This window comes from Dreissena polymorpha, chromosome 1, assembly GCF_020536995.1.
Source record: "Dreissena polymorpha isolate Duluth1 chromosome 1, UMN_Dpol_1.0, whole genome shotgun sequence".
Classification (NCBI taxonomy): Eukaryota; Metazoa; Mollusca; class Bivalvia; order Myida; family Dreissenidae; genus Dreissena; species Dreissena polymorpha.
In genome coordinates this window covers 147,582,667-147,609,182 of record NC_068355.1, presented here as the reverse complement: position 1 = coordinate 147,609,182, position 26,516 = coordinate 147,582,667, and the positions used below count along the sequence as shown (strand labels likewise).

The window sequence follows — 26,516 nt, the reverse complement described above, 5'->3', positions numbered from 1 at the left end:
AGATCAATTTAACATTTAAGCCGTTTACTGACCATAAAAAACTTTTAGGCTAAATAGGGTTCAAAATCACATTAAAACAGTACTTAAACATACATTAAAGCAATCCTCATTTTATTTACTTCTGTTTTTGTCACGCTGACTTAGGCTTTCAGCAGTTTGAACATTCCCCATGCAATTGCATTCTCATGATTTTTGAATATATGTATCCCGGAAAAACCGATTTTTGGAGAAACCCACTAATCTGCTGGTACAAATAAAGCTGACCCATTTATAATCCTTTCAAAATCACACTGCGTATAAACCGTTATGATTTTAACTAAGCTATCATTGGTTGATATAACTGACCAGCGTTGTTTGTACCGGGATGGTTAGTGGGTTTTTCTAAACTCGTGTTTTTCCGGGATCACTCTATTGTAAAATGCAGCTACCATGTGTTCTCTAGACAATTCATAACTGTTTGTTACTTAGATCTGAGCAAACTATTCATAGTCTGTTTTCTTGTTGTTACTAACTGCTTTATACACAATTGATTGTTTGTTGTTGTTTCTGTGCTGATAAACAAGTTTTTCTAGTTGTTTTGGGGCTGAAACACATATTGATTAAATGTAAATGGGAAACTGAATTAAAACACAACTCAACTGATGCAGTAATAGCAGACTATCAAAGTTTAATATAACGAATATTACAACTGTTCACATCATATCACAATATAATCTAAAATGATTTCAATAGAAGTTAAAATGCAAAATTACTACAAATTACAGCATGATAAACACATCAAACATTTTTCAGTTAGCAGAAGCTTTTAACTTAAACCTAAATTCACATTCATACATGGCTTGTATAAAAAAAATGTGAGTATTAGAACAAGATGCTGCGTACAATAAAGGCAAATGCCCCCAGAGGACTACTGATAAGTATCGCTTAATTGGCCCAATAGAATGATTCTCGGTCTATAAAGAGGTAAATGTCAAGGTCAAAATGAGGTCAGGTAATGTGGTTGAGATGAGTGGACTTTTTCAATAAATAATTCCATAAGTACATGTAAGTCACTGTTGAGATAAAAATGAGGTCAGGTGAAGAAGGTGTGTTGATAGTTTTAAGACACCCTCAGTGCAAATATAAAGCGCTGTATGACGCTTAATTGGTGTTAAAACTTTCAGGGGTTGTTATGGGTTAAACAAGAATTTCGATCTTCTGATCACATCCAAAAGATAGTCAATATCTAGGTCAAAATGATGTCAGATGATGTGGGGTGCATTGATAGTGGTCAAAGACATCATCCATTTCAATGCCAAAGCTTTGTAGGAAGCATTATTCATGTTTTACAAAACTTATCATTTTTGGTTAACCTCAAACACGCGGAAGAACAAACAAACAGGCCCATCTTAAGCATCTGTAAATGCTGGGGGCACATTAAGGAATACTACAGAAACAACAAGAGGGCCATGGTGGCCCTGTATCGCTCCACTGTTTTTTTATGCGAAAAAAGCGTGCAATGCGCATGGGTTGAAATGTACTCAAGCATGTGACTTTCTCTTTCTATCCCTTGTCCCACTGGCCGCTTAAAGTTGGAAGGGTGAGCATTTTTTATAAATGGAAAACGTTACTACGGTGTTAACTAAAAAGACTAAAAAGTCCGGGAATTGTCGCACAGGTCCTTTGCTTATAACGTAGGTACATTTATCTAGTGTAGCAGGATTGTTAACATGGTGAAGAAATTGTTTATTGTACAAAGAAGATATTTGCCTGAGGAAACATAAAGTTACGCGTTTTTCAGGTTCATGAGGTGCCGAAAGGCAGTAGGAATGATAACTTTGTAGAGGTTGTTTGTTAAACAAAGTAAATGTTTATGAGACAAAAAATTGAATTATAATTAATCAAGATGTTGTGATCATGGCAACACTACTTGCATATGGCGTGAGGTTCAAAGAGATATCATGACAAACAATTAGCTTGACCTAACTTTCCTTTACTTTTTCCATCTGACATTGGTTACCTATCATGTTTGTTTTTGAAAAATACTAGGATTGCCATATATTGAAATAAGGTATCTGACCTATTCTCTGATAGGTTGCTTGTAAAAGACTAAGCGGCAGTCATGTTATAAACAAGGGGATTGTTCACGGCATTGGTAGAATATACTTTTAATAGATACATCTTTTTTAAGTTGGATTCTCCTTACTTTTTTGCTGCTGAATATTAAAATCACCTAATTTCAATGAAACAATTTGTTGTTAAGTTTATCTTGAACAAATATTTTTTGCAATCTGTTTATAAATCATAAAATGATGTCATTCAATTTTTTTTTTGATCAAAAGGGCCTATAATAAAACAAGAATTTTGAGAATGTTAACATAAAAGAATAATACTAACCATTTGGTGAAAACAAACAAAACAATACAATTTTTTTATAAAATGTTATATACAAACAAGGTTAATGAACTACCGTAGGTTTCCACGTATAGCGCGCAGTGTTTTACCTCCAAAATTCAAATTAAAAAGCTGGTGCGCGCTATACATTGATACAGCGCTTTCCTGGCTGCTAAATTGGTAAAAAAAATGTTGTTTAATCGTAAATAATCAAAATGGCCGCCATGTTTTTCTCCAGAAAACTACCAACCTATAATCGTACAGACTGAGGGGCCATTGTCGAAACAACAAGAAGTAGCTACTGATAGATATCAATGCGGTAGAAGAAGTTTTGGTCAAAAATAAATTTGTTTGAATAAACTTGCGGACATTTCTTTGTTTGTGTTTTTACACTTCTTTATTGATGAATTCCGATGGGGATTGTTGTCGACAATCCGGAGAGCAGACAAGGGTAGGTGCGAACGAGGTCTTTTTTGCGGGTAACGCAATTTTTGAATGCTTAATTAAGCTTTCCAATGCCCCGGATTATTGGATTGTGCAAAAGTAAAATGGCGGCCATTTTCGGACCGATTTTGTGGTTTTGTTGTCTTTAAATATATTTTTCTCCATTTTTGCATTTAAAAAAACAGCCTGCGCGCTATACACGGGAGCGCGCTATACGTGGAAACCTACGGTAAATATAAACAAACAAACGTGACTGTTCATCTTGTGTTAATGATGTATTAAACTGAGTTAAATTAAAATATATAATTTGTTTACCTTTCAATATCTTGCATTTCACATCTTAAGTTCAATGCTATTTCAGTTAACTGAACAGCGTGACAAACATAACAAGACTATTGTCAAGCAATATCAGTCCCCTACCGGCTCCACCATTGTCAGAAATTCCACCATTTTCAGATTTTTTATATATATTTGTTGCCATAGTTACCAGAATTTTTGACGTAAAAACGAAATGAAATGATGTGCATAATGTCCCTATTGACATCTATTTATGTTCCAAGTTTCATGAAAAAATATTAAGAACTTTTAAAGTTATCGCAGGATCCAGAAAAGTATGACACACAGACAGACAGACTGACTGACAGACAGAGCGCAAATCATAAGTCCCCTCCAGTGAAACCGGTAGGGGACTAATAAAGCAGAATATGCATATGAATCTGATTATACACTGATCCACTATCATATAAATCAAATCAGTTTGTCTATTTCCATGTTCGAAAGATCCTCTTCTAAATTGTTTTACTTCGCGAGTAGACTGAACTCCCAATTTGCAAACAGAAACACTGGTTTCCGTGACACAAATTCACTGTGCACATTTCTAAACAAAATATGTGTTTCTTGTATCTAAAACGAAGTCTTTTTCCTTGACAAACACATTTCATTATTCCTATCAAACTATATGATGTCAGTCATTAATGTGATTGATATCTGTCATTTCAAATCTTAATTTTCGCTTCACAAAAGCCCCATTTGCATATGAAATACCAAACACATTTTATGAAACTGATTTTAATTGGAAGATTGGGAAACGACAGCCAATTATATCGCTCGTTTTAAAAATGCTTAGGCAGAATCTACCAGTGTAAAATGCCGAGAGATTTCGCGGGCTGCGGATATATTAAGCATATGTTCATTTTTGTGACCCCCGGGGCAGAGTTAAATTTGACCCCAGGGGCATAATTTGAACAAACTAAGTAGAGAACTGTTAGATGTCACTACATACAGAATTTGGTAGCCCTAGGCCCTAAGGTTATGGAAAAGAAGATTTTTAAAGTTTGCACAAAATAGGCTTTATATAAGCATTTGTTCAATTTTGTGACCCCCGGGGCAGGGTCAAATTTGACCACAGGGGCATAATTTGAAGAAATTTGGTAGAGGACTATTAGATGTCTCTACATACCCAATTTGATAACCCTAGGCCTAATGGCTATGGACAAAAGGATTTTGAAAGTTTTCACAAAATAGGCCTTATATAAGCAAATTTTCAATTTTGTGACCCCCAGGGCGGGGTCAAATTTGACCCCAGGGGCATAATTTGAACAAATTTGAAAGAGGTTTGCCCAAGCAACATTCCTGAGAAATTTCATCAGAATTGGACCAGTACTTTAGGAGATGTTTAAAGAAAAAGTTAACGCACGCACGACGGACACAGGACCATGACATAAGCCCCGCTGGCCTCTGGCCAGTGGAGCTAAAAACATGAACATTTAATATAATCTGTTATACAACAAGAGCACCGCATAACAGGTGCCGCGGGTGCCACGCTCGACTGCGAAAGCTTGTCAGATTTTTTTTTTTAGAGGTAACAGTTATCTTGACCTTTGAGGTAGTGACCCAACAAGAGATGTGTTTGTCAGAAATACAATGCCCCCTACTTCGCCACTTTGAAATAAAATGTCTATTTAGCATTTGGCAGGTATAGACATCATCCTTTTCTTTAAAGGTTTCTTACCGGTACTTCCACTGGATATTGTCCAATCTAACCGGGGTGGGGGGGGGGGGGGGGGGGGGGGGGGGGGGTCTGAAGACAGTTAAAAAATGACCAAGTCAGACATCACTGACAACCAAGGCCTGTGGTTTATCAAAGAGATCATAGCCAGGAAGGAAATATATAATATGAGATTTATAATTATATAAATTACTTCCCCTGAAAATAATTGTCTCTAACAAATCTCTATTTTTGGTAGCAAATTATTAAAAGCCACTACCGTGACTGTGATTGACCACTCAAAATGTGCAACTCCATGAGATACACATGCATGCCAAATATATTAAGTGGCTAAGTTCAATATTGAATAATTTTCTCCCTTTTTAAAGCTTATTACTTCCCTTAAATTTGTATTTTTTACCGTAGACCGTAAAGGATGACCTTGACCTTTTACCACAATGTGTTTGTCAGAAACACAATGCCGCCTACTGCACCGCTTTGATTTATTTAACAAACAAGAGTTCCGCGGTCGGAGATGACCGCATTGAAGCCGGATTTTTGATTTAAATGACAGGAAAGTACCTTTCGTGTTTTTGTCAATGCAATACTTAAATTACTGAAATATTGTTCAAAGGTCAAAATGAAATGTAAGTACTTTTCAAGGCATGAGCAAACCTTGTGTTATGTTTTGAATGCATGCATATACATGAACAACAATAACATTTAAGGTCACAGTGACCTTGACCTTAGAATGAATGACCTTGAAATGACCAGTGGTCATCTAAGTGTGCTTGCAAACCTTCATGTCAAGTTTGAAGACTCTATGTCCAAGCATACCAAAGTTATAACAATTTTAACATTTTAACATTTAAGGTCACAGTGACCTTGACCTTCAAATGAATGACATTGAAATGACCAGTGGTCATCTTCTAGTACTGGCCAATCTTTATTTCAAGTTTGAAGACTCTAGGTACAAGCATACCAAAGTTATAACATGAAATAAGAACTTTAACATTTTTACATTCAAGGTCACAGTGACCTTGACCTTCAAATGAATGACCTTGAAATGTCCAGTGGTTACTTACTAGTTCTGGCCAACCTTCATGTCAAGTTTCAAGACTCTAGGTCCAAGCATACCAAAGTTATAACAACTTTAACATTTTTACATTCAAGGTCACAGTGACCTTGACCTTCAAATGAATGACCTTGAAATGTCCAGTGGTTACTTACTAGTTCTGGCCAACCTTCATGTCAAGTTTCAAGACTCTAGGTCCAAGCATACCAAAGTTATAACAACTTTAACATTTTTATATTGAAGGTCACAGTGACCTTCACCTTCAAATGAATGACCTTGAAATGACCAGTGGTCATCTGTTAATCCTGGCCAACCTTCATGTCAAGTTTGAAGACTCTAGGTCCAAGCATACCAAAGTTATACCATGAAATAAGAACTTTAACATTTTTACATTCAAGGTCACAGTGACCTTGACCTTCAAATGAATGACCTTGAAATGACCAGTGGTTACTAACTAGTTATGGCCAACCTTCATGTCAAGTTTCAAGACTCTAGGTCCAAGCATACCAAAGTTATAAGAACTTTAACATTTTTTATATTGAAGGTCACAGTGACCTTGACCTTCAAATGAATGACCTTGAAATGACCAGTGGTCATCTGTTAATCCTGGCCAACCTTCATGTCAAGTTTGAAGACTCTAGGTCCAAGCATACCAAAGTTATACCATGAAATAAGAACTTTAACATTTTCGAGCACGCCGCCACCCCGCCCGCCCGCCCGCCCGACAACATCAATCTATAAGCCGAGATTTTTTCGAAAAAAATCCGGCTAAAAATTATACATGGGCAGGTCAGATAACTATGTCCATTTAAAGCTTATTACTTCCCTTGACTTTGTTTTTTCGACCCTAGACCTTGAAGGATGATGTTCACCTTGAAATTTTACCACTCAAAATGTGCAGCTCCATGAGATACACATGCATGCTAAATATCAAATTGCTATCTTCAATATTTAAAAAGTTATGGCCAATGTTTAAAAAGTTATGGCCAATGTTAAGGTTTTAGCACGACGCCTACGTTGGACGGAGGACGACGAGCTGGCTATGACAATAGCTCGGGTTTTCTCCGAAAACAGCCTCGCTAATAAAATCAGCTATAAAAACCAGTTGAAGATCATGGAACAGTTATTAAACCAGGAAAGTTTGAGAAATGGATACATTCAGTATTTCTATATATAAATATACCTCTTTAAACTTTTGTTTACTTTTATACCTATATATACCCATTTTACAATCTGTTTATAAAAAATAAATAAATAGAATAACAACAAAACCAAATACTTCTTTTAAGGAATTTGAATGTTCATGTTATAATGAACCCAGAATGTGGGAATAAAAGTTCTAATATCATAAATTAACAAAACAAAATAATTGCTAATATTTTCTGCAACTTTGATTTTTATTTATACAATCTCTTTTAGCCAAAATCAGAACAGTCTCTGTCAATCATTTAGTCGAATACTTTAATCAGCGAACTAATATGTTAAAAACAAATGTGCATTTTATCAAACATTACAAATTTCATTTTTAACAAAATGTGTAATGTTTTACAAAAATGTTTACTTGTTTTAACATATTAGACATTCATTGTGTATTAAACAAAATGCTTTTGATTTTCTTATTTACCCCCAATGGTATAAACAAACAACATAACTAGTGAGGGATAGAGAATAACAAATAATTCTATAGAGAAAAAGCTTTCAACAGGCAAAATCTACAACAATATAGTTACCAGTAAACATTTCCTATGGAGGTTTAATCATGGACATTAACATGAAGCATCATCACATCACAACACTTGCTAAAACATCAAAGGATATCTGCAGTCTTTCAATGCTGGCCTTGCATATGAAAATGGTTAAATTTGAAAAAAAGAAAAGAAAATTAAGTAGTCTTAAAATTAATATTTTTCACATTAAAAATTATTTAAAAAAAAATGTCTTGTCTGTAAGTTCAATGTAAACTTCTTCAGAAACCTGTATTATAATTATTTTTTTTTCAGTTTTGAAAATTTAACAATTTGACATCATAAATACATACAAATATATAGAATCAGCAAATGGATTAGATAAAAAAAATACTATTGTAAGTAAGCTCCATTATTACAATAAATCAAACGTCAAGCATTTGTTACTTGACACCGAAACATAGGGATGTGTGTTCTCTCTGTTAATGCTAAGTATGAGTCAGCCTAGCTGAATCTACATTAAGTAAGAGACAATTATAACTGTCTGGTTACTGTATAGTTAATGACCAAAGGTAAGTCTAAATAATCATATATTCGAGTAATACTCTGGGAAAACTGGGCATAATGCATATGTGTATCCCAGACTAGCTTGTGCACTCTGCAAAATAGAATCCAGCACTACACTTTCCCCCAAAACTGGATTTTTGTTTTTAAGAGGCATATGCCCCCAGAGGAATTCCTTTAAACCAAAAATCCATATAAGTGGAAAGTACATCACACACGTTTAGCCTCTTGTTTTCCCAGAGACCAGCTAACTTCTATCTAAAAGTAACCATGACCTTAACATATAAGGGCTACTCTAATACTGTACCGGCAATTATTGGATACCGAGATTGACATGTATAAATTCTGAGAAAAACATTTTAATGTGGAAGGTATTATTGCAAAGCTTTAACAGGCCTAACAAGTAATAGATTTTTTATTTGAAGCTATTATTAATGAAACATTACAGCTAATATTATAACATTGTTTCTATTGCGAAAACAACCCCATAAATTCTGAAAGCAAGAGGCACCTATGAAAAAGCATGCAGTATATCCTTTGCCTAACATATATCATTGTGGAAATGGGTCAAAATAGTAACATATAGATGAATAAAAAAAATGGAATTAATAAAATGAAGCAACATACCAGTACATGTATGACAAATTTACCAATACTCATTGCAACAAGAAAGCCCAAGACACAATTATATTATATTGACCTTCAAGCGGTGACCTGGATTATAGCCAGCATGACTGATTGTCCCAATGACCTCAATATTGTGACTGTGTTTGATGCAAATCTTTCAATGTGTAATATAGATATGGATCAGAGACACACAAAAGCTAAAATTATGACCTTTTAAGTATGACCTTGAGCATGAGTTGGAGTGACTTACTCATGCCTTCTGCAGATCATTACCATTACTAAAAACATTGTAGACAAGTTTCATGCAAACCTACTTGTTGTAGATGACTGGACATGAAAAAAGGGTTCCAACAATTAACCTTGACCTGGAGCAGGCGTGACAGACTCATGCCAACTGAAAATCATAAAACCTTAACATCATAGCCAAGGTTAATATAAATCCTTCAAAGCATATGGCAGATATGGAGCTGTTACGAAAATGGAGGTATGACATGCTTTTGAAATTGCGTAAATGACTTCTGCACATGGTCTCAAATTGAGTCAATGACCTTACCATTTGAGTCACATTTGAAGAAAATCCTTTTTAAGGTACGGGAGATATGGAGCTGCAACAAAAAAGGGGGCTCAAATTTGGCCCTTTAAAATCTACATTGACAATGAGCCGGCATGACTGACTTACCCTTCTGCACAATGTTTAAATGCCCTTAACATTTTGCACAAGTTTCATAAAAATCCATCTTAAAGTATAGGAAAAATGGTGCAAATACGAAAGTATTTGGGACAGACCAATAGACTGACTGACCTACTGACTGATAAACTGGCTGATGGACAAAGGCAGGGGATTAAAAAAACAATCACACAATAAATAAAATTCAATGTACTTGATTTAAAACACATACAAAACTAGACAATACATGAAATACAATAAGAAAGTGGGGGTAACAATTGTATTTTTCCCAAAAAGTCTCAATGTAATGGACCAAAGGAAACAACATGCATACACAATTACATTAATATCTTAAATAATAATAACACAGAAGACATAATAGTATTTTAAAACAGAAAACTCTTTTTTTTCAAACACCCACACACATCATTGGGGATCAAAATCATAAACAAAGATTTTAACAATAATAACATTAGGTATTTTTTTTATTTGCAATAAAAATACAAAATGCACTGTTAGTACTGAAATTGCACTATAAACCCCTGTAACTTAGTAAAACATCTGACCTAAGATTTTCTTAAGTTACTTTTCTGATTAAACATTTTCCTTTCATGAGGTTATATAATAAAGTTTTAGCCTGTAACACAAATTGTGCATTCTGTTGTGTTTTGTCATCAAAATGTCTGATCAGACAATATACCGGTAATAAAAACAGCCATGATGATGCAGCAAAAGGGTCAAAAGTTTGCGTCACATTTAAAAGGAAATAACTCCTAGAGAAATGGAAACAAATAGCTTAACAGTTGAAAAATGAACCTCAAAAGCAAATTGGCCCCTTAAGTAGCTCACAAGAGCCTGTGAGCAAGCTTTAACAATGCATTTCTCACAAGAGCATGGGAGCAAACTTTAACCATGCATTTCTCACAAGAGCCTGAGAGCAAGCTTTAACCATGCATTTCTCACACGAGCATGAGAGCAAACTTTAACCATGCATTTCTCACAAGAGCCTGAGCAAGCTTTAACCATGCATTTCTCACAAGAGCATGGGAGCAAGCTTTAACCATGCATTTCTCACAAGAGCCTGTGAGCAAGCTTTAACCATGCATTCATAAGAGCATGGGAGCAAGCTTTAACCATGCATTTCTCACAAGAGCATGGGACAAGTTTTAACCATGCATTTCTCACAAGGGCCTGAGAACAAGCTTTAACCATTTATTTCTCACAAGAGCCTGTGAGCAAGCTTTAACCATGCATTTCTCACACGAGTCTGAGAGCAAGCTTTAACCATGCCTTTCTCACATGGGCCTGAGAGCAAACTTTTGCATCTTCCTTACACTTAAAACCTGCATTTTGTCTAATCATCTACTACTAATAACTTTGAATGCCCAGTAATTGTAGAATGCTACAATGAAGCACAACCTACTTTAAGACGTATGGAGAAATACCTTATCTGACATCATTTTTAATGAACATGTTAGACTGAAAAAGGTTTATCATGTATTGTTTCACAACACACAAAAAAACTTCAAAATAAAGATTGTAAAAATCTTTGGTAAAATACTGATACTGAGATCTTCAGTACGCGAAATGTTGTTGTTGTTTTTGGCAAAAATGTCCATTTGTAAGCATCAATGGTATAGTCCAGAAAAAATTAATCAAGAATTGCAAAAACGTGCAGTTCATTTTTCAATTTTAATTAGAAACATATATTACTTACATTTTTAGGTTATGGCAATACATAATTATATAAGGTTATAACAGTACAACCTTACAAAGTAAATGCAGTGTACATAGTTTCACATTTAGAACCTAATTGTAAACAATTAAGAACATTTTTAAGCACAAAGCAGGATTTCAAAAAACATTTTTCTCAGATGTGACAGTGGAACACAAAGACTACTAATATTGCAACATGAGCACATACATTTTATTGATATATAAATAACAGCTTATATACATACATATACATGACTATTTTACAATAGTAATAAAATATAAAGTGATTATTATATTGCACATAGTGAAAAAATGAGGTGTCGTCTGCACTTTTTCTAGAATAATCACGAACTATCCATATTCAAAATGTTTGATGATGCAAATTGATGAAATTTGGTCCCTTACATGTTTATTAAAGCATTTCCAAATAGACTAACCACTAAACCAAAAGTTATTATTAATGTGGTAGAAAAATGTAGTTTGTAGTTTGTTGCCACTTCCTTTTTTGACCTTCAGCACTTTAATAAATGCTACAATGGTCATTAATATTTAGATAAGTTGAACATAGTGCTTTGCTTAGCAATATTGCTTACAAAAGAAACATGTTTTATACACTGGCTACAACATACACTATGTAAGGGATTAGGTATTTTCACAAGTGTGTAATTGAATATATGCTAGAAAAAAGTATATATGAACATCTCAAATTTAGTTTTGGAAGTGACTACATTATAGTGACTAAAACTATTCTGACAAATGTCAAGATAATATGTTATATACCAAATCTTATAAATGAGTCGTGTTCTGAGAAAACTAGGCATAATTCATGTGTGTTAAGTGTCGTCCCAGATTAGCCTTTGCAGTCCGCACAGGCTAATCAGGGACGACACTTTCCGCCTTAATTAGATTGTTGCTAAGAAGAGACTTCATTTAAACGAAAAATGTAATAAAAGCGTGGACTGCACAGGCTAATCTGGGACGACACTTTACGCACATGAATTTTGCCAAATTTTCACAAAACAAGACACAAATATTCAAAGACAATTTGTGTTAAACACAGTCTTTCTTAGCATTACATTTTGGTGAGAATTTGAAAACTCTCTGAATGACCCACACTATGATTGTTAATGCTCAAAAATGTGATTAACCTTAGACCCTTAAAATGTGTACTAAAAATTTGTTACTAAAATAATGAAGATAGCAGTGATTACTTTGTTCATACAAATGTAAACAAGTTTGGAAAGAAACTTAGAAACATATGGATAACCAGCAATTGAGACTGTTTGATGCAGCACAGGAAATAAAATAGCCTGAATAAATACTCATCATTGTGATCGTTAAAATTTAAGTTAGACATAGTGGTGCACTTTTGCACAAAAAACATCACAATTGCATAGTTTCTGACAAAAAAGTAGTAACATAGTCACTGGGAAAAATACCCAAATGGAATTTAGCAATAAATGGAAGCAAAATAGTGTAACATACAGCATTGCTTTGAAACAGCATATGTATCTTCTAGATTGCATCGAAGACAAAAACTGAAACTCATGAAGCAGTTGAGACAGTTTTGTATTAGATGTGATGGTAACAAACTACAATAATGTTACAGCCCACTTTGGCATGTATTTGAGAAAGAATTAAAAACATTAATTTCTTGCGTTCAAGCTTTTTTAATTCCTCATCAAAAAAGCAAAATTTATACTGATAGCATGAGTCAGTATTGCCCACTAAAGATATTACACGGTTTTTACATGTAATGCATAATAATTAGAGCTCTGTAACACTGATCAACTCAATACATAAGCATTAACATTTCACTTCATACAAAAGGTGCTTCACAGAACTAAAACTGATTATCAAGAGTTAGGGTTTATAAGTAAGAAATAAAATAAAACACATGCATAACCTGCTACTGTCACTTATTCTGAATACAACTAGAGCAATGTTCAATGCTACTGTCACTTATTCTGAATACAACTAGAGCAATGTTCAATGCTACTGTCACTTATTCTGAATACAACTAGAGCAATGTTCAATGCTACTGTCACTTATTCTGAATACAACTAGAGCAATGTTCAATGAAATGCTTATTTATCTTAGTGATTGGAACAATAATTGTTATTCTTCACTTTACAAAACTACATGTTATGAGTTCTGTAGAAATTCCTTCAAACAAGTTTATTGCCTACTGTTCATTTGCCACATAAAATATTTGCTGCTATACTACGGTCACATGACTGGTCACTGGTGTCATGGCAGCATGAATGTTACAAGGTACTTCATTGAAGGAGCGTTGACCAATGGCTGACTACGTAAGTGTTGATATTAAAACTATTGCCAAAATAGCAATTAGAACCACAACACAAACTATTATCATAATCAGTTTCTGAAAAAAGAAAAAAGAACAAAATAAATTAAAGGCATACAGTGTAAAAATATAAATAAACATATATACAACAGAACACAAAAGTGGATTTCTAACAGATATCAATGATATGACCTGAGCTTTTACGACTTTCAGATACCACATCTTGACTTATAATTGTTGTCAATGCAAATAGTTTAAGTTAAGTTTGAAAGCACTGATAAAATTAACAGGAACTAAGTACACCGAATGACTCCATCACTAAACAAATACTAAACTAACTGATAAAGTGAGATGTAAAACATAACACAATGCAACCACATAACAATCATAATGTGATTAAAATTCAACTCCATGCTAATGACTACTGTAGTTTAAAATCATAAATAAACTAAATTGAAATGATAATAAACTGATAATTCACACAGTTTTTGGTGTTGCTGGTAATAAATCAATGAGATTGGCATTAAATAGGTAATGTAAGGCAATTTATTTGACAACTGCAGCAAAAATAGTAGACTGTAAGAAAACTACACTGATCTGCTGGTACAAATAAACCTGAGCCATTTAAAATTCTTTCAAAATCACAAACCATATCAACCATTGATGAGACTACCATTTCTTGATACTAAAGATACCCTCTGACACATCTTTGAAACAAAATTCCGTAAATCCGAGTGATGTCCATAGTTAGCCTGCGCAGGCTACACAATACTGCACTAAGTCCAGCTTTCCCACAGACCGCTTTATTGAATAATTTTGTCATGTTTTATAAGAAATCTATTAATAGTAACGTCCATAATGAGTGTATCATCTCTCTAAGAGATTTAAATAACATGCAAGAAATAATCTAGACCTTGTTAACAAGTACCTCTCACACTGGATTGGGCAAAAACAGTGAGGATTTTTTCTCAGGTTTTGGTCTAACCAAGGACAAAAATACATTATGTTGATAACCTAAACGATAGAACATACCAGGCATCAAACGTTTGCTTAAGCTCACCACAATAAAGATACACCCATTTTGGGAAAACAAAAGTAGTGATTTTTGATAAAGATAATGATTGTCTTGATGTCACAATACTGTATATCAACCATGAATTATACCAATCAGAAGAACACAATTATACTAGTAAATCAGACAACAACTTGCCTATAGTGTGATTACACATTGCCATCTGAACATGCAGAAACCATTAAACCAAGGTCAAACTCACTGGCTAGAATTACCAACTATAAGCTGCTCCTGTATATGTAGGTAGGTAAACACTTACCCGTCTGGCTTTACTCTGGTATTTGACTGCTTTTTTAGTGTCCATTTTGGCTGCCTCTACGTAGTCCACCGCATGCTCCACGTTATACTCAATTCTGTCAATCATCTCGCCCTGGAAAATGGCAATGACAAGGTGTATGCTTGTTTACTTGGATTTTGCTCTTTTCAACAGCATTTCTGTCATATAATGGCAGTCTGAAAACCTACTTACGCTTTTTTCGGGTAAGCTTGCTTAATAGTACCAAGTTTACATACTTATGCTGGTAAATGACAACAGCCAGCCATGGGAAAACAACCATAAAAATAATGACAAGGTCTGTGGCCTCGCTTGAGGGACATGTTTTTTGCTTTTCCAACTGAACAAGCTGGACTGGCTTATGATAATGAAAGGGTAAAACAAAAAACATTGATCCCAACTGTATTTTTAAAAGCTTATTGTGTTCTAGTCCTTCTTGTCTATTTATATATTTATTCCTGTTCTTGGTGATTGCTTACTTTTGGATCAAGATAATTCAATCTACATGAAATCTCATCTTTTCATTAATCAAAAATAAAAAAGAATAATTTCTTCTTATTGTGACTTTATAAAATACTTATCTGACATTATAGGCAGTGATCTTTTTTTTTTTTTTTTCATACAATGAATTGTGTAAAAAAAACTGTAATACTTAAAAAAAGTTTAAGATAATTGTATCAACAAGGAAAAAGATATAATATAACAAGAGCACCGCATAACGGGTGCCACGCTCGACTGCGAAAGCTTGTCAGAATTTTTTTTAGAGGTCACAGTGACCTTGACCTTTGACTTAGTGACCCAACAAGAGATGTGTTTGTCAGAAACAAAATGCCCCCTACTGCGCCTCATTGAAATAGAATTTCTATTTAACATTTGGCAGGTATAGAAATCATCTCCCTTTAAAGGTTATTACTTCCCTTGAATTTTGTCCAATCTAACGGGGGGGGGGGGGGGGTCTCACAGTCAATTATGACACCAAGGCCTGTGGTTTAAAATAAATCATAGCCAGAGTTTTTTTTTTAATCATGTATCTATGGACATAAGTCAACAGGTATGTAATGAACATCAAAGAAATGATAATTATATCATTTAAAAAAAACTTTGACAAATTAATCATTTGGGTTATAAATAATCTAAATAATAAATCTGTACTGTAACTGTGAAAAGAACTTCAATTCTTGGTAAGGAAATATATAATATGAGATTTATAATTATATAAATTACTTCCCTTGAAAATAATTGTCTGCAACAAATCTCTATTTTTAGTAGCAAATAATTAAAAGCCACTACCATGACTGTAGATTCACCACTCAAAATGTGCAGCTCCATGAGATACACATGCATGCCAAATATATTAAGTGGCTATGTTTAATATTGAATAATTATCTCCTTTTAAAGGTTATTACTTCCCTTAAATTTGTATTTTTTACCGTAGACCGTAAAGGATGACCTTTTACCACAATGTGTTTTTCAGAAACACAATGCTGCCTACTGCGCCACTTTGATTTATTTAACAAAAATATATACGTGGGCAGGTCAGATAACTATGTCCATTTAAAGCTTATTACTTCCCTTGACTTTGTTTTTTCGACCCTAGACCTTGAAGGATGATGTTCACCTTGAAATTTTACCACTCAAAATGTGCAGCTCCATGAGATACACATGATGCCAAATATCGAATTGCTTTCTTTAATATTTAAAATGTTATGACCAATGTTAAGGTTTTAGCACGACGCCTACATCGGACGACTAGCTGGCTATGACAATAGCTCGGGTTTTCTCCGAAAACAGCAGAGCTAAAAATGTGTCTGCCCAGGGCTTGGAACCAAAGACCTTATGAATCAAAAGCTCATTAGCTACCACTATTACAAACAGCTTTTAAAGGTAGATGGAAGTAAAAGGCTATGTATGCAATACATATTTTTGCTAAGACCAATGCATGTTTCAAATGCCTTATTGATCTTCAAATTTTGATCAATTATTATCAATTAACTAGAATTCATTAAAAAAAACTTACAGGTAATAAGGGGTTGTTTGTTTGAAAACATTAATCGGGGGTGTCAATTGTTCCAAATTTGAAATCAAGAAAATTGGGCCATGGGTCTGGGGCCACAGGTCTTAATTAGGAATAAAGGGCAGAGACCCCCTCCCACTCCACCCCTTATAATTTATTGTACTTTTTTTCTAGTTTTTCTAGTTTCAATTTCTGGTGAATACAATGCAAAACATTAAAAACCAGATCATTCATATCATCTCATGTGTGTTTATCATTCTATAAACTATTTGTAAAGAACAACTAAAATAAATTCAAATCAACAAAAAATACTGTATAAAAAAAAACAGGGGTGTTGATTGTCCCAAATATTAAATCTGGAAAATTAGGTCAGGTCTGAGGACAAAGTGCCCTCACCAGTCACCACCCTCTTCGAGCCCTAACTAATTGTACTATTTTATAGTCTTTCTAGTTGCAATTTCTGGTGAATACAATGCTTAATATAACAAGACTAATGCCAAGCAATATATGTCCCCTACCAGCTCCACCATTGTTAGAAATAGAAAAATATTTTTTTTATATATTTGTTGCCATAGCAACCATAATTTTTGACGTAGGAACAAAATGAAATGACTGCATAATGTCCATATTGCTATCTATCCATGTTTCAAGTTTCATGAAAAAATATTAAAAACTTTTGAAGTTATTGCAGGATCCAGAAAAGTGTGACAGACTGACGGACTTAAGGACACACAAACTCACTGACACACAGAGCGCAAACCATAAGTCCCCTCTGGTGAAACCGGTAGGGGACAATAAATCAGACTGTCCGTATAACTGCATGTATTAGTCATTTTATCTTTGTTCATTTAAGACGTCCAGCATAAATTAAATTGACTAAAAATGCTGTATCCAAAAACGACAATCCGAAAAATGTATGTGTTTTGCACATGAAATAAAATGCGCATATCATTAGACTGCAGGAAAATGAAAACCAGTTCCCTAGCAAATACATAATCAATATATAATTTAGTAAACATATTGCTTTACAATATGCTATTGCACTGCTTTACTTTGCTCATCGATCTTATTAGAATATTAAATGGTGGCAGACATTTGCAACATTTCATTGACGTGTAAGAATTTTGGAAAGTAGTGACTATTTGTCATCAGTTACCATTCAAGTCCGTGCCATCCGCTAACCAATCAGAAATAAGTAAATAAAATATCTGGCAAAATCAGACAAGCTCAAATTTACGGACAGACAATGAAGCATGAACAATGAATATATTAATTTTGTTCTCAATTGATCGCGCACTCAAACAAAGCCCCCGCCAGCTGAAATCCGGATTTCCAGAATAATCCAGATAATTGACACCCCTGAAAAAAATGTATGAGTTGTGCACATTAAATAACTTGTGCATATAGTGTTTGACTGCATAAAATGAAAACCAGTCATCTAGCAAAAACGTAATCAATGTAGTATTTCATAAACATATTGTTTTACAATATGCCTTCGCAGTGCTTTATTTTGCTATTACATCACTTAAAATATTTCAAGATGGCAGACATTTTAAATGTTTGGTTGAATTGTAAGATTTTCTTTAAGTAGTGAAGATTTGTCTTCTGTACCTGTTCATGTCCGTGCCATCTGCTTACTAACCAGAAATCAATAAATATAACACCAGGAAAAATTGATACCTAGTAAAATTTCTGCAATGCCAAGGAAGCTATAACAATTTTCGTTCTCAAATGATCGTGCACTCAAACAATACCCCCCCCCCCCCCCCCCCCCCCCCCCCCCCCCGCCTTTAAACAAATTCAGGGAATTAACATCGTTTTCAAAATCGACCCTTGAAGACTTATATCCAGATTTCTGGTACACTGGATGGGGGATTGGGTTGGGGCATAACTACAAAGTGTCCGTGTAGGTCTACCTGTTGTTCTACCAACATGGCCATGTCCATGAACATGTCGTGCAGCTCCTGTATACTTTTCTCCAGCTTCATGATGTCTGCATGTCTGGCCTCAATGTCTGCCAGGGTCTGCTTGGCCTGCTGGGTCTCCATGATAATCTGAACAACACATTGGCAACAACTTGACTTAACTCTTTCAGTGCTGGAACCCAATTTTGAAGGCCTTTGCGAACAGTTTGGATCCAGATGAGACGCCACAAAACGTGGCGTCTCATCAGGATCCAAACTGTTTGCTATTCTGATAGTATTCTTTGAAACAAAATCAAAGAAAATGCTAATTTTAGAAATTCAGCAGACAACATTTTAGCAGACGACAAATTTCCCAACATGCAAAGGGTTAAGGCTTAACATTATGGCAACAACATGGGAAAATGTTTGGAAAAAGAATTTGAGAAGGATAAAAGAAGAGATTTTTTAATGAACAAGAAAGAGCTTTTTTACCTTGCTATTTGACCATAAAATGAAAACACAGCCTAACAAAAATCAAATTATAAACTGGATAGCTATTACAGAACACTGTTTTTTACAATTTTTAGAATACAAAGGCCCAATAATATAATATAATAATATATTCATTAAGAATGCTGTCTATATATGGCTTTAGAACAAGATCAAAATGTCTTTGATAACTTCTGTCTTCTTGTATATCTATATGGTATAATTGTATACATGGATACACAAATGCATTTACCAGCCCACAAACTGATCATTTTATGAGCCTGATGTATGACAAATTACAAATAAACAGATACGTATCTGGCTACTTGGATTATAACATTCTTCTACACTGTAACAAGATGAAAATGCAAACTTAATTTCCCAGAAAAGCAAACAGTGGGTTTCTGCTTCCAAAATATTGTTTGTGTAACTTACATCTTGAGTGAACACTTGTAAGTTGCCTGACTCTAGCATCTCTTCAAGTTCATCATTTGTTGTAGTTTTACCAGCTGAAAGTAAAACAAGAAATGACTCATCAATATGATTTTGCAGTCTAAGCGCTGAAAAACATTTAAGAATATACCTATTTATAATTCATTATCGCTTAGTAATACACATTGGCAAGTCTTCACATTGAAATTGTCTAAAGAGTAAAGAATACATATTTCTCACATTTTTTATAAATGCCTGTCAAAGGAAAATAGATAAATATTTTGTAGGAAGCTTTAATGTATACTTAGATAATAAGGCCATAGGTCACTCACCCGAGTACCTAAGTAACTTACACAATCTTAGCAGCTTTTGTGACATATGTATAATTAATCTATCAAGATCTGACCTTGCTTTTTACCTCAAACCTTTTTTTAATGTGGCTGAGATATCATTAGAACAAATGTTTAGATGGCAAAAACATGTGACTCTTCAAATGTTCACAAGGTTTCAATATTCCCATAAAATGAAAATTGCCAAAATGTAACCATGGTTTACAATGGACATCGATCATTTTTGAATCTCAGCCAAAATGTCATTTTAACAAATTCAAAGCTTAGATTAAAAATGTGACTTTGAGACTGGAAGCAATGTTTTCAAAAGACCGGAACCATTTTTCGAACTCAGCTGAGATATCATGAGAAACATTTTCTGACTAAGTTTCATAAAGGTTGGACGTAAAATGTGACTCAAATAGAGTGTTCACAAGTATTAACAGGGGTGTCAAATGTCCCAAATTAAAAATCCGGAAAATAAGGCCGTGGGTGGTCTGGGGACACAGGTCCCCAACGGAGATAATGGGTAGTGCCTCCCCCACCCCTTAAACCCTCACTTATTGTACTATTTTATAGTGTTACTTGTTACAATTTATGGTGAATACTGTTTGTTTATTAAAGACGTCGAACATACATGAAATCTGCGAAAAGTGCTCTATCCGAAAACAAACATCAGAAATTTTTTACATATTTTGCACTTGAAATAAAATGTGCTTATCGTTTGAATGCAGAAAAATGAAAACCATTTACCTAGCAAATACTTAATAAATATATAATTTGGCTAACTTCTCGCTTTAGAATATGCTTTTGAACTGATTTACTTTGCAAATCGATCACTTAGAATATTTCATGATAGCAGACATGTGCAATGTTTCGTTGACTTGTAAGATTTTTGGAAAGTAACAACGATTTTTCGTCACTTACCATTCATGTCCGTGCCATCAGCTAGCTAATGACAAATAAATAAATAAAATACCGGGCAAAATCGGTACCTAGCGCAAATTTCTGAAAAGAATTGATCGGGCTTTCAATCAAATTTCCTCTTCCCCCCAGCCCCCACCCCCTTAAAAAATGTAATATCTAATTGGATTTACATTGATCTTTAAATTGACCCTGGTCGGCTGAAATCTGGATTTCCGGAATAATCTGGATAATTGACACCCCTGATTAACAGTAGAACTACATGTATTATGAAAACTGTGAAGACCCCTAGAGGCAATGTTTTTCAACAGACACGAATAATTTTCAAACTTGGTTGAGACATCTTTGGACATATATTTTCTGAATAACAAATATTTTGACCAAGTTTCATGTTTATAAAGAGATAATGAGCTTTGTTTAATTGACACAGTTTTTGACCTCTCATGACCAAATTCAGTGTCTTTTTCTAGAAAAGTAGGGGGGATCCCCACACTTACTTTGAAAGTTTTTTTTTTTTCAGAAACATGGGGGCAATTATCAAATACCATTTTGAAACGTTATAGTTTAGATGTTTAATTGTTTAACATTAAACATTATTACTAGCTATATATAGCGAAGACAAGCTATAATTGCAACATGTTGTCTTCAGATGGTTTACACTTGTGCCAAAATATTTTAAAATCCATCAATTTATGGCACAGTCAAAGCTGAGACAGGAATTTGTAAGGTGCATTATTTCCCAATTTGACCTTCCACTTCTAATTGTGACCTTGAACTTCAGGTAGGGATGTGACAGGCATCACATTTTTCTTATTATGGTTAACATTTGTGCAAAGCTTCTTTAAAATACATCAATATGTGACAGGTTAGACATGAAATTTTAAGCTTCTTTATGGCCCAATTTAACCTTAGACCTCTAAGTGTGACGTTATTTTGGGGGGAAGGAAGATGGGTTTTACAATCAAAACCTCATCCTAGTTGGTTACCATTTGTGCCAAGATACTTTCCATTAATATATTATGGAAAGTGATGAATATTTCAGGATTCTTAAAATAATGTTAAAAATTATAGGAGCAAACTAATTTGTATCAATGGACACACATACACATAGAGATCAAAGGTGATTCCAGTACTCCCTCTTTCATTCTGTAAAACAGGGTATACAAATAATCACATCAATACACAATTGTGACACTTGAAAATTATAAAGAAAGTTGTTAATAAATTAGGCTATGCATAATGCCATACTGCTTTGACTATGTTTCCATAAATTGAGAGCTCTGTTCTTATTTTATACAAAGTGCATAATTTTAAAATCATTAACAGGTTTGTGAAATTGGCATGATCTAGACAGATCTAATAGTGACATTTTTATAGCTTGTGTTAAAGTCACAAAACAAAATCACAACATGTAAATACATGGGAAATAAGATAATAGAAACAAGCATATTAAATAAAGTAAAACAAAATCACTTTAATAAAATTGTGATGGTGAATGCGAACTTGGATAAAAATTGTTTTGTAAATTCTTTTAATGGAGCATGTTGTGGGCAAACTGCTTTGTGCATACGAGTCAATTGTCCACACAAGATGATCTGTAAACACAGGCTTATCTGTCAGCACAGGTTGATCCAAGACAGAGAAACTTCATTGACATCATTGAAATAGTAATAACCTTAATAGCAGAAAATGGACACAAGGTTTACCACATGTAATAAACCATACACTACGCAAACTGTGATTTTTGCATACATCTCGCATCACCGTGATCGATGCCACGTGACAAATCGCTGTGATTCTGAGCGACAAGAAAATTTGGGTGATGTCTTGGCGATTCCACATTGACCATGGTGCGATGTTTCTCACTGTAAGGCAATCAGCGCAAATCACTGTGAACCTCCGTGATTCACCTTTTTTCGCGATTTGCGTTGACAGTTACACTTACATTTAATATATACACTTAAATTATACATTGCAATAATAAAAGCTTTTGTTGTTGTTGTATTCAATGGGTGTATGAGCTAAAATACTGAAATGTGCATTCCACAAACTAGGATACATTGTAAACAACCAAAATAATAAATATTCGGCCCATTGGAAATTGGCAAAAAATGACTTAGCAAACTGGAAATCTGAAATACGAAATTAAGCAATCCGGTACAAAGCTCCGATCACAGCTTCATTGCTTTATCCCTCCGTTTAACCGATTTTTATCACTTAGAAGTTAAATGACCATCGACAATTTGTGTTAATCTGTTGTGTAATGTCAAAAGTGTGAAAAACTTGCGAGGCAGTGTTTATTACATGTATTTCCTATCAGAGCAGTATGTGTAAGAAAAATAAATTAAATAATCCAGATGATTTATTTACATGCTAACGCAGTGTAACTGTTAACATACATTCACTTTCATTTTTACCCGTTATCAGAAAGTCCCCGGGAAGCAAGTTTTTTACATGACTGCATGACGCAATAAAATATTATTTTTGTTCATGATTGCATTGCATTTAATTTAAATTTTCTCCTCCAATAAAAGATGTGTCCCATAATGCACTGTACTCTTTACACTTCTGAAAAATGGCGTAGGCATATGGTTGTGTTTATGAAATTCTTAAACATATTTATCGTCATAAATGCTTAAGATTATTTTTTCATAAAAGATGTTGTAATTATATTGGATTATCGGATAAATGTGAACATTAGAAAAATGGTATGTATACAGTCATTGATATGATTCGGTTTATATGCATGAATTTGCGAATCACAGATGTCACCGATATCCACTGTGATCACGGTGAATCACCACAAAATTGTGAGGAATCACCAGGAAGATTATCTTGCACTCGAGCGACGGCGGAGTGAGGAATCACGTGAAATCTGTGTGGTTTTCCAATAAAAAATCAATCTGTCCACCATGACTCCGCGATCAGGCAATAATCACAGGTTGCGTAGTGTATCTATTCACAGGTCACGTCTAAAAACGGTCTCCCCAATGAAGTTCATATGGCATATGTTTCATATGTGTATGTTTCATAATTATTTCTATTGACAAAAAGAACTTATGAAATAAGATAGACGTCATGAGCAGTTTTCCAAATAGTATGGGCAGTAAAATAAACCTGCCAAAATGAAATAAATATTATAAGGATTGTATATTCACCTTCTTAGGAATAAACTGAAAATGCTTTCGAGGCCAGTTTATAAATTTCCAAGTATGGATTTTTTATCACATTTAGAATACTATAATTTTCTTGAATTTAACGACTGCAAAATCTTTTGAAAACCATTAAGGGGAGGGAACTGACAATAGCTTACTTATTTCCAATTGACGCTGTATCCTCCCTTTGCATCTTTCCCTGTAGTCTATCTGACACGCATTGTAATCATTCATAACTTCGACAAATTTACGTGATAATGTTGCGTGCTATGACAAAAAAAGAAGACACAAGAACATAATTAAATACATGAAGACAAAAGTAATAATTCATATAGTAAACAAACTTGTGAATTTGTCAACAACAAACAAATTCCATAAAATGAACTTTTCTGACCTTAATTAACACAATTTAAGTGGTTGATTTCCTGAGAAAGATTCACAATCTTTGTCAAAAACGATAAAGCAACTTTTTTCTCCTTATAGATCTATGTGGACTCTTATTTCTAGAAAACGCAAAACAAGCTAAAACATTCATTAAATTTTGACAGATTTTCTGTAAAGACACAATTGTTTTCAACGGATTTTGTGACAATTTTTTCAGACTTACAGCAAAAACAACCCTTTTCATTTTGAATTTTACACTTTATTCTTAATTTATCAAATAGTTTATATAAATTGATATATCAAGCCACTTAATGATAGTTAAGGTCAGAGGCTTAACATAATGAATGCAAACATTCAAACACCCTGTGGGGCCAACACATGGCCTAATGCTAACATCCAAACACCCTGTGGGGCCAACACATGGCCTAGCCCTGCATCTTACTGATTTCCATTTGTCGCTGGATTCGAGCTTTACACCGATCTCTGTAGTCAACCTGCGCCGTGTTATATGTGTTCATCGTTTCGACAAACTTTCTAGATATTGTTGAGTACTAGAAAACACATAACCTAGCATCAATCATTGGTTATCAATCGCTACTATTATACAATTGCTTTCAATTGTTTTGTCCATCTTATTGTTGGTTTACATGTTGAAAAATAGCTAACAACTTGTCAACTGTTGTTTAGTTTTGTGTGAAATTGTCCTGAAAATATAGCATAACCAATTGGGCTGTACAGCATAATGTCAACTCATATCTTGAGTTCTATGAAATCTGTTAGAGGGGTACAAGCAATATTATTGTCCTATTATATTAATAAGATCAATTTACATTAACCTGGATTTATTAGCTGACAACTAGTTCATAATTATGATTCACTGGCAAAAAGGAATGTATATAGCAGTCAGAACATCGACTTGCCTATTAAAACACTTACATGCATAATAATTAAATAGAGGATGTTTTATTGATTATCCATATTTATTTTTTACTACAAGACTCTTTTGTTACCCACCAACAAATTACCAATTTACATGACAAACATGTTAATTTCATCGCCTTAAATTCATTTGTTTGCATTATTGATGCAAAAAAACAACATTTTATGTCCATACTGACGACTAGTTCACCCTTCAACAACATTATCAGCAATATTTTATTTGAAATGGTAAGTAACTATATTGCCTGTAACAACAGTCACTGGGACTCAAGACTTAATTGTACGTACAACACACGTAAATCAATGTACTGTGATAACTTATATTTTATTTTAACCCTTTCCCCCATAAGAAGCAAAGTGAAAATGGCTTTTGCAACCAGCATAAAACCAGAACAGCCTGCGAGTACCTTGCAGTCTTTTCATGCTTAATGCTGTTTGCTGCTCATCAGTATCTAAGAGTTGGAAGTAAAACCTTTAAAACTTGAATGTAGAAAGAAAAGACTTCAATTAAATTGAACTTTCTAAGGGACTACAAATAAGTAAAAATACGTATCTATGTGGTAAAGGTGTATATATGAATACACTCCTCTGCACTATCACAAGCTATTTTAAACATCTTTGTGATAATATTTAGTAGTAATATACTGGATAGTTTTACAGTATAATTGTTGCAGCACATTTCACAGGCCCCCTTAAAGATGCACTGAAACAATATTCAGAAACTGTCTGCGAGTACAGAAATCTATATTATTTACCTTACAAAAGCCTTCTCTTGACAATTTGCTAATAATAGACCTTATCTTTATCTAAATTAAATGACATTTGGTGCTTAAACGCAACAGTATTTAACATAATACAAGGACGTGTTTTGCACAACATCACTAAAATAATTGCCCTGTACATTTTTATTTATTATCTTTGCTAAAGATTACTTGCTTTAAAGTGAATACATTGCAATGACATTCATCCACCAATCATTATATCATATGCAATCTTTATACAAATGTATAACAAGGGCTGTTGTAAAACATGCATGCCCCCCATATGGGCTGTCAGTTGTAGTGGCAGCCACTTTGTGAAAACGTTTTTTGGCACCTTGACCTTTGACCTAGTGACCTAAAAATCAATATGGGTCATCTGCAAGTCATGATCAA

The 26,516-nt window shown here is 34.1% G+C and overlaps 1 protein-coding gene across 3 annotated transcripts in view; it reads right to left on the bottom strand.

The window, feature by feature from the left end:
* Positions 1-650: 650 nt before the first annotated feature.
* The window catches only part of LOC127854976 (syntaxin-like), a 95,165-nt gene continuing 69,299 nt past the window's right edge, over positions 651-26,516 (bottom strand). Inside the window, exons 6-12 of one of the 3 annotated variants that reach the window (XM_052390196.1) lie at positions 24,198-24,306; positions 19,635-19,708; positions 18,723-18,860; positions 14,778-14,888; positions 6,456-13,524; positions 5,695-6,009; positions 651-5,549 (exon numbers count right to left, since the gene is read on the bottom strand). In XM_052390196.1, coding sequence (XP_052246156.1) covers positions 13,447-13,524; positions 14,778-14,888; positions 18,723-18,860; positions 19,635-19,708; positions 24,198-24,306 — 510 coding nt within the window. In that variant the 3' untranslated portion in view covers positions 651-5,549; positions 5,695-6,009; positions 6,456-13,446. Of the gene's footprint in view, positions 6,010-6,455; positions 13,525-14,777; positions 14,889-18,722; positions 18,861-19,634; positions 19,709-24,197; positions 24,307-24,865; positions 24,975-26,516 lie in introns of all 3 variants that reach the window. The other 2 variants (XM_052390188.1, XM_052390186.1) reach the window with 2 other exon arrangements.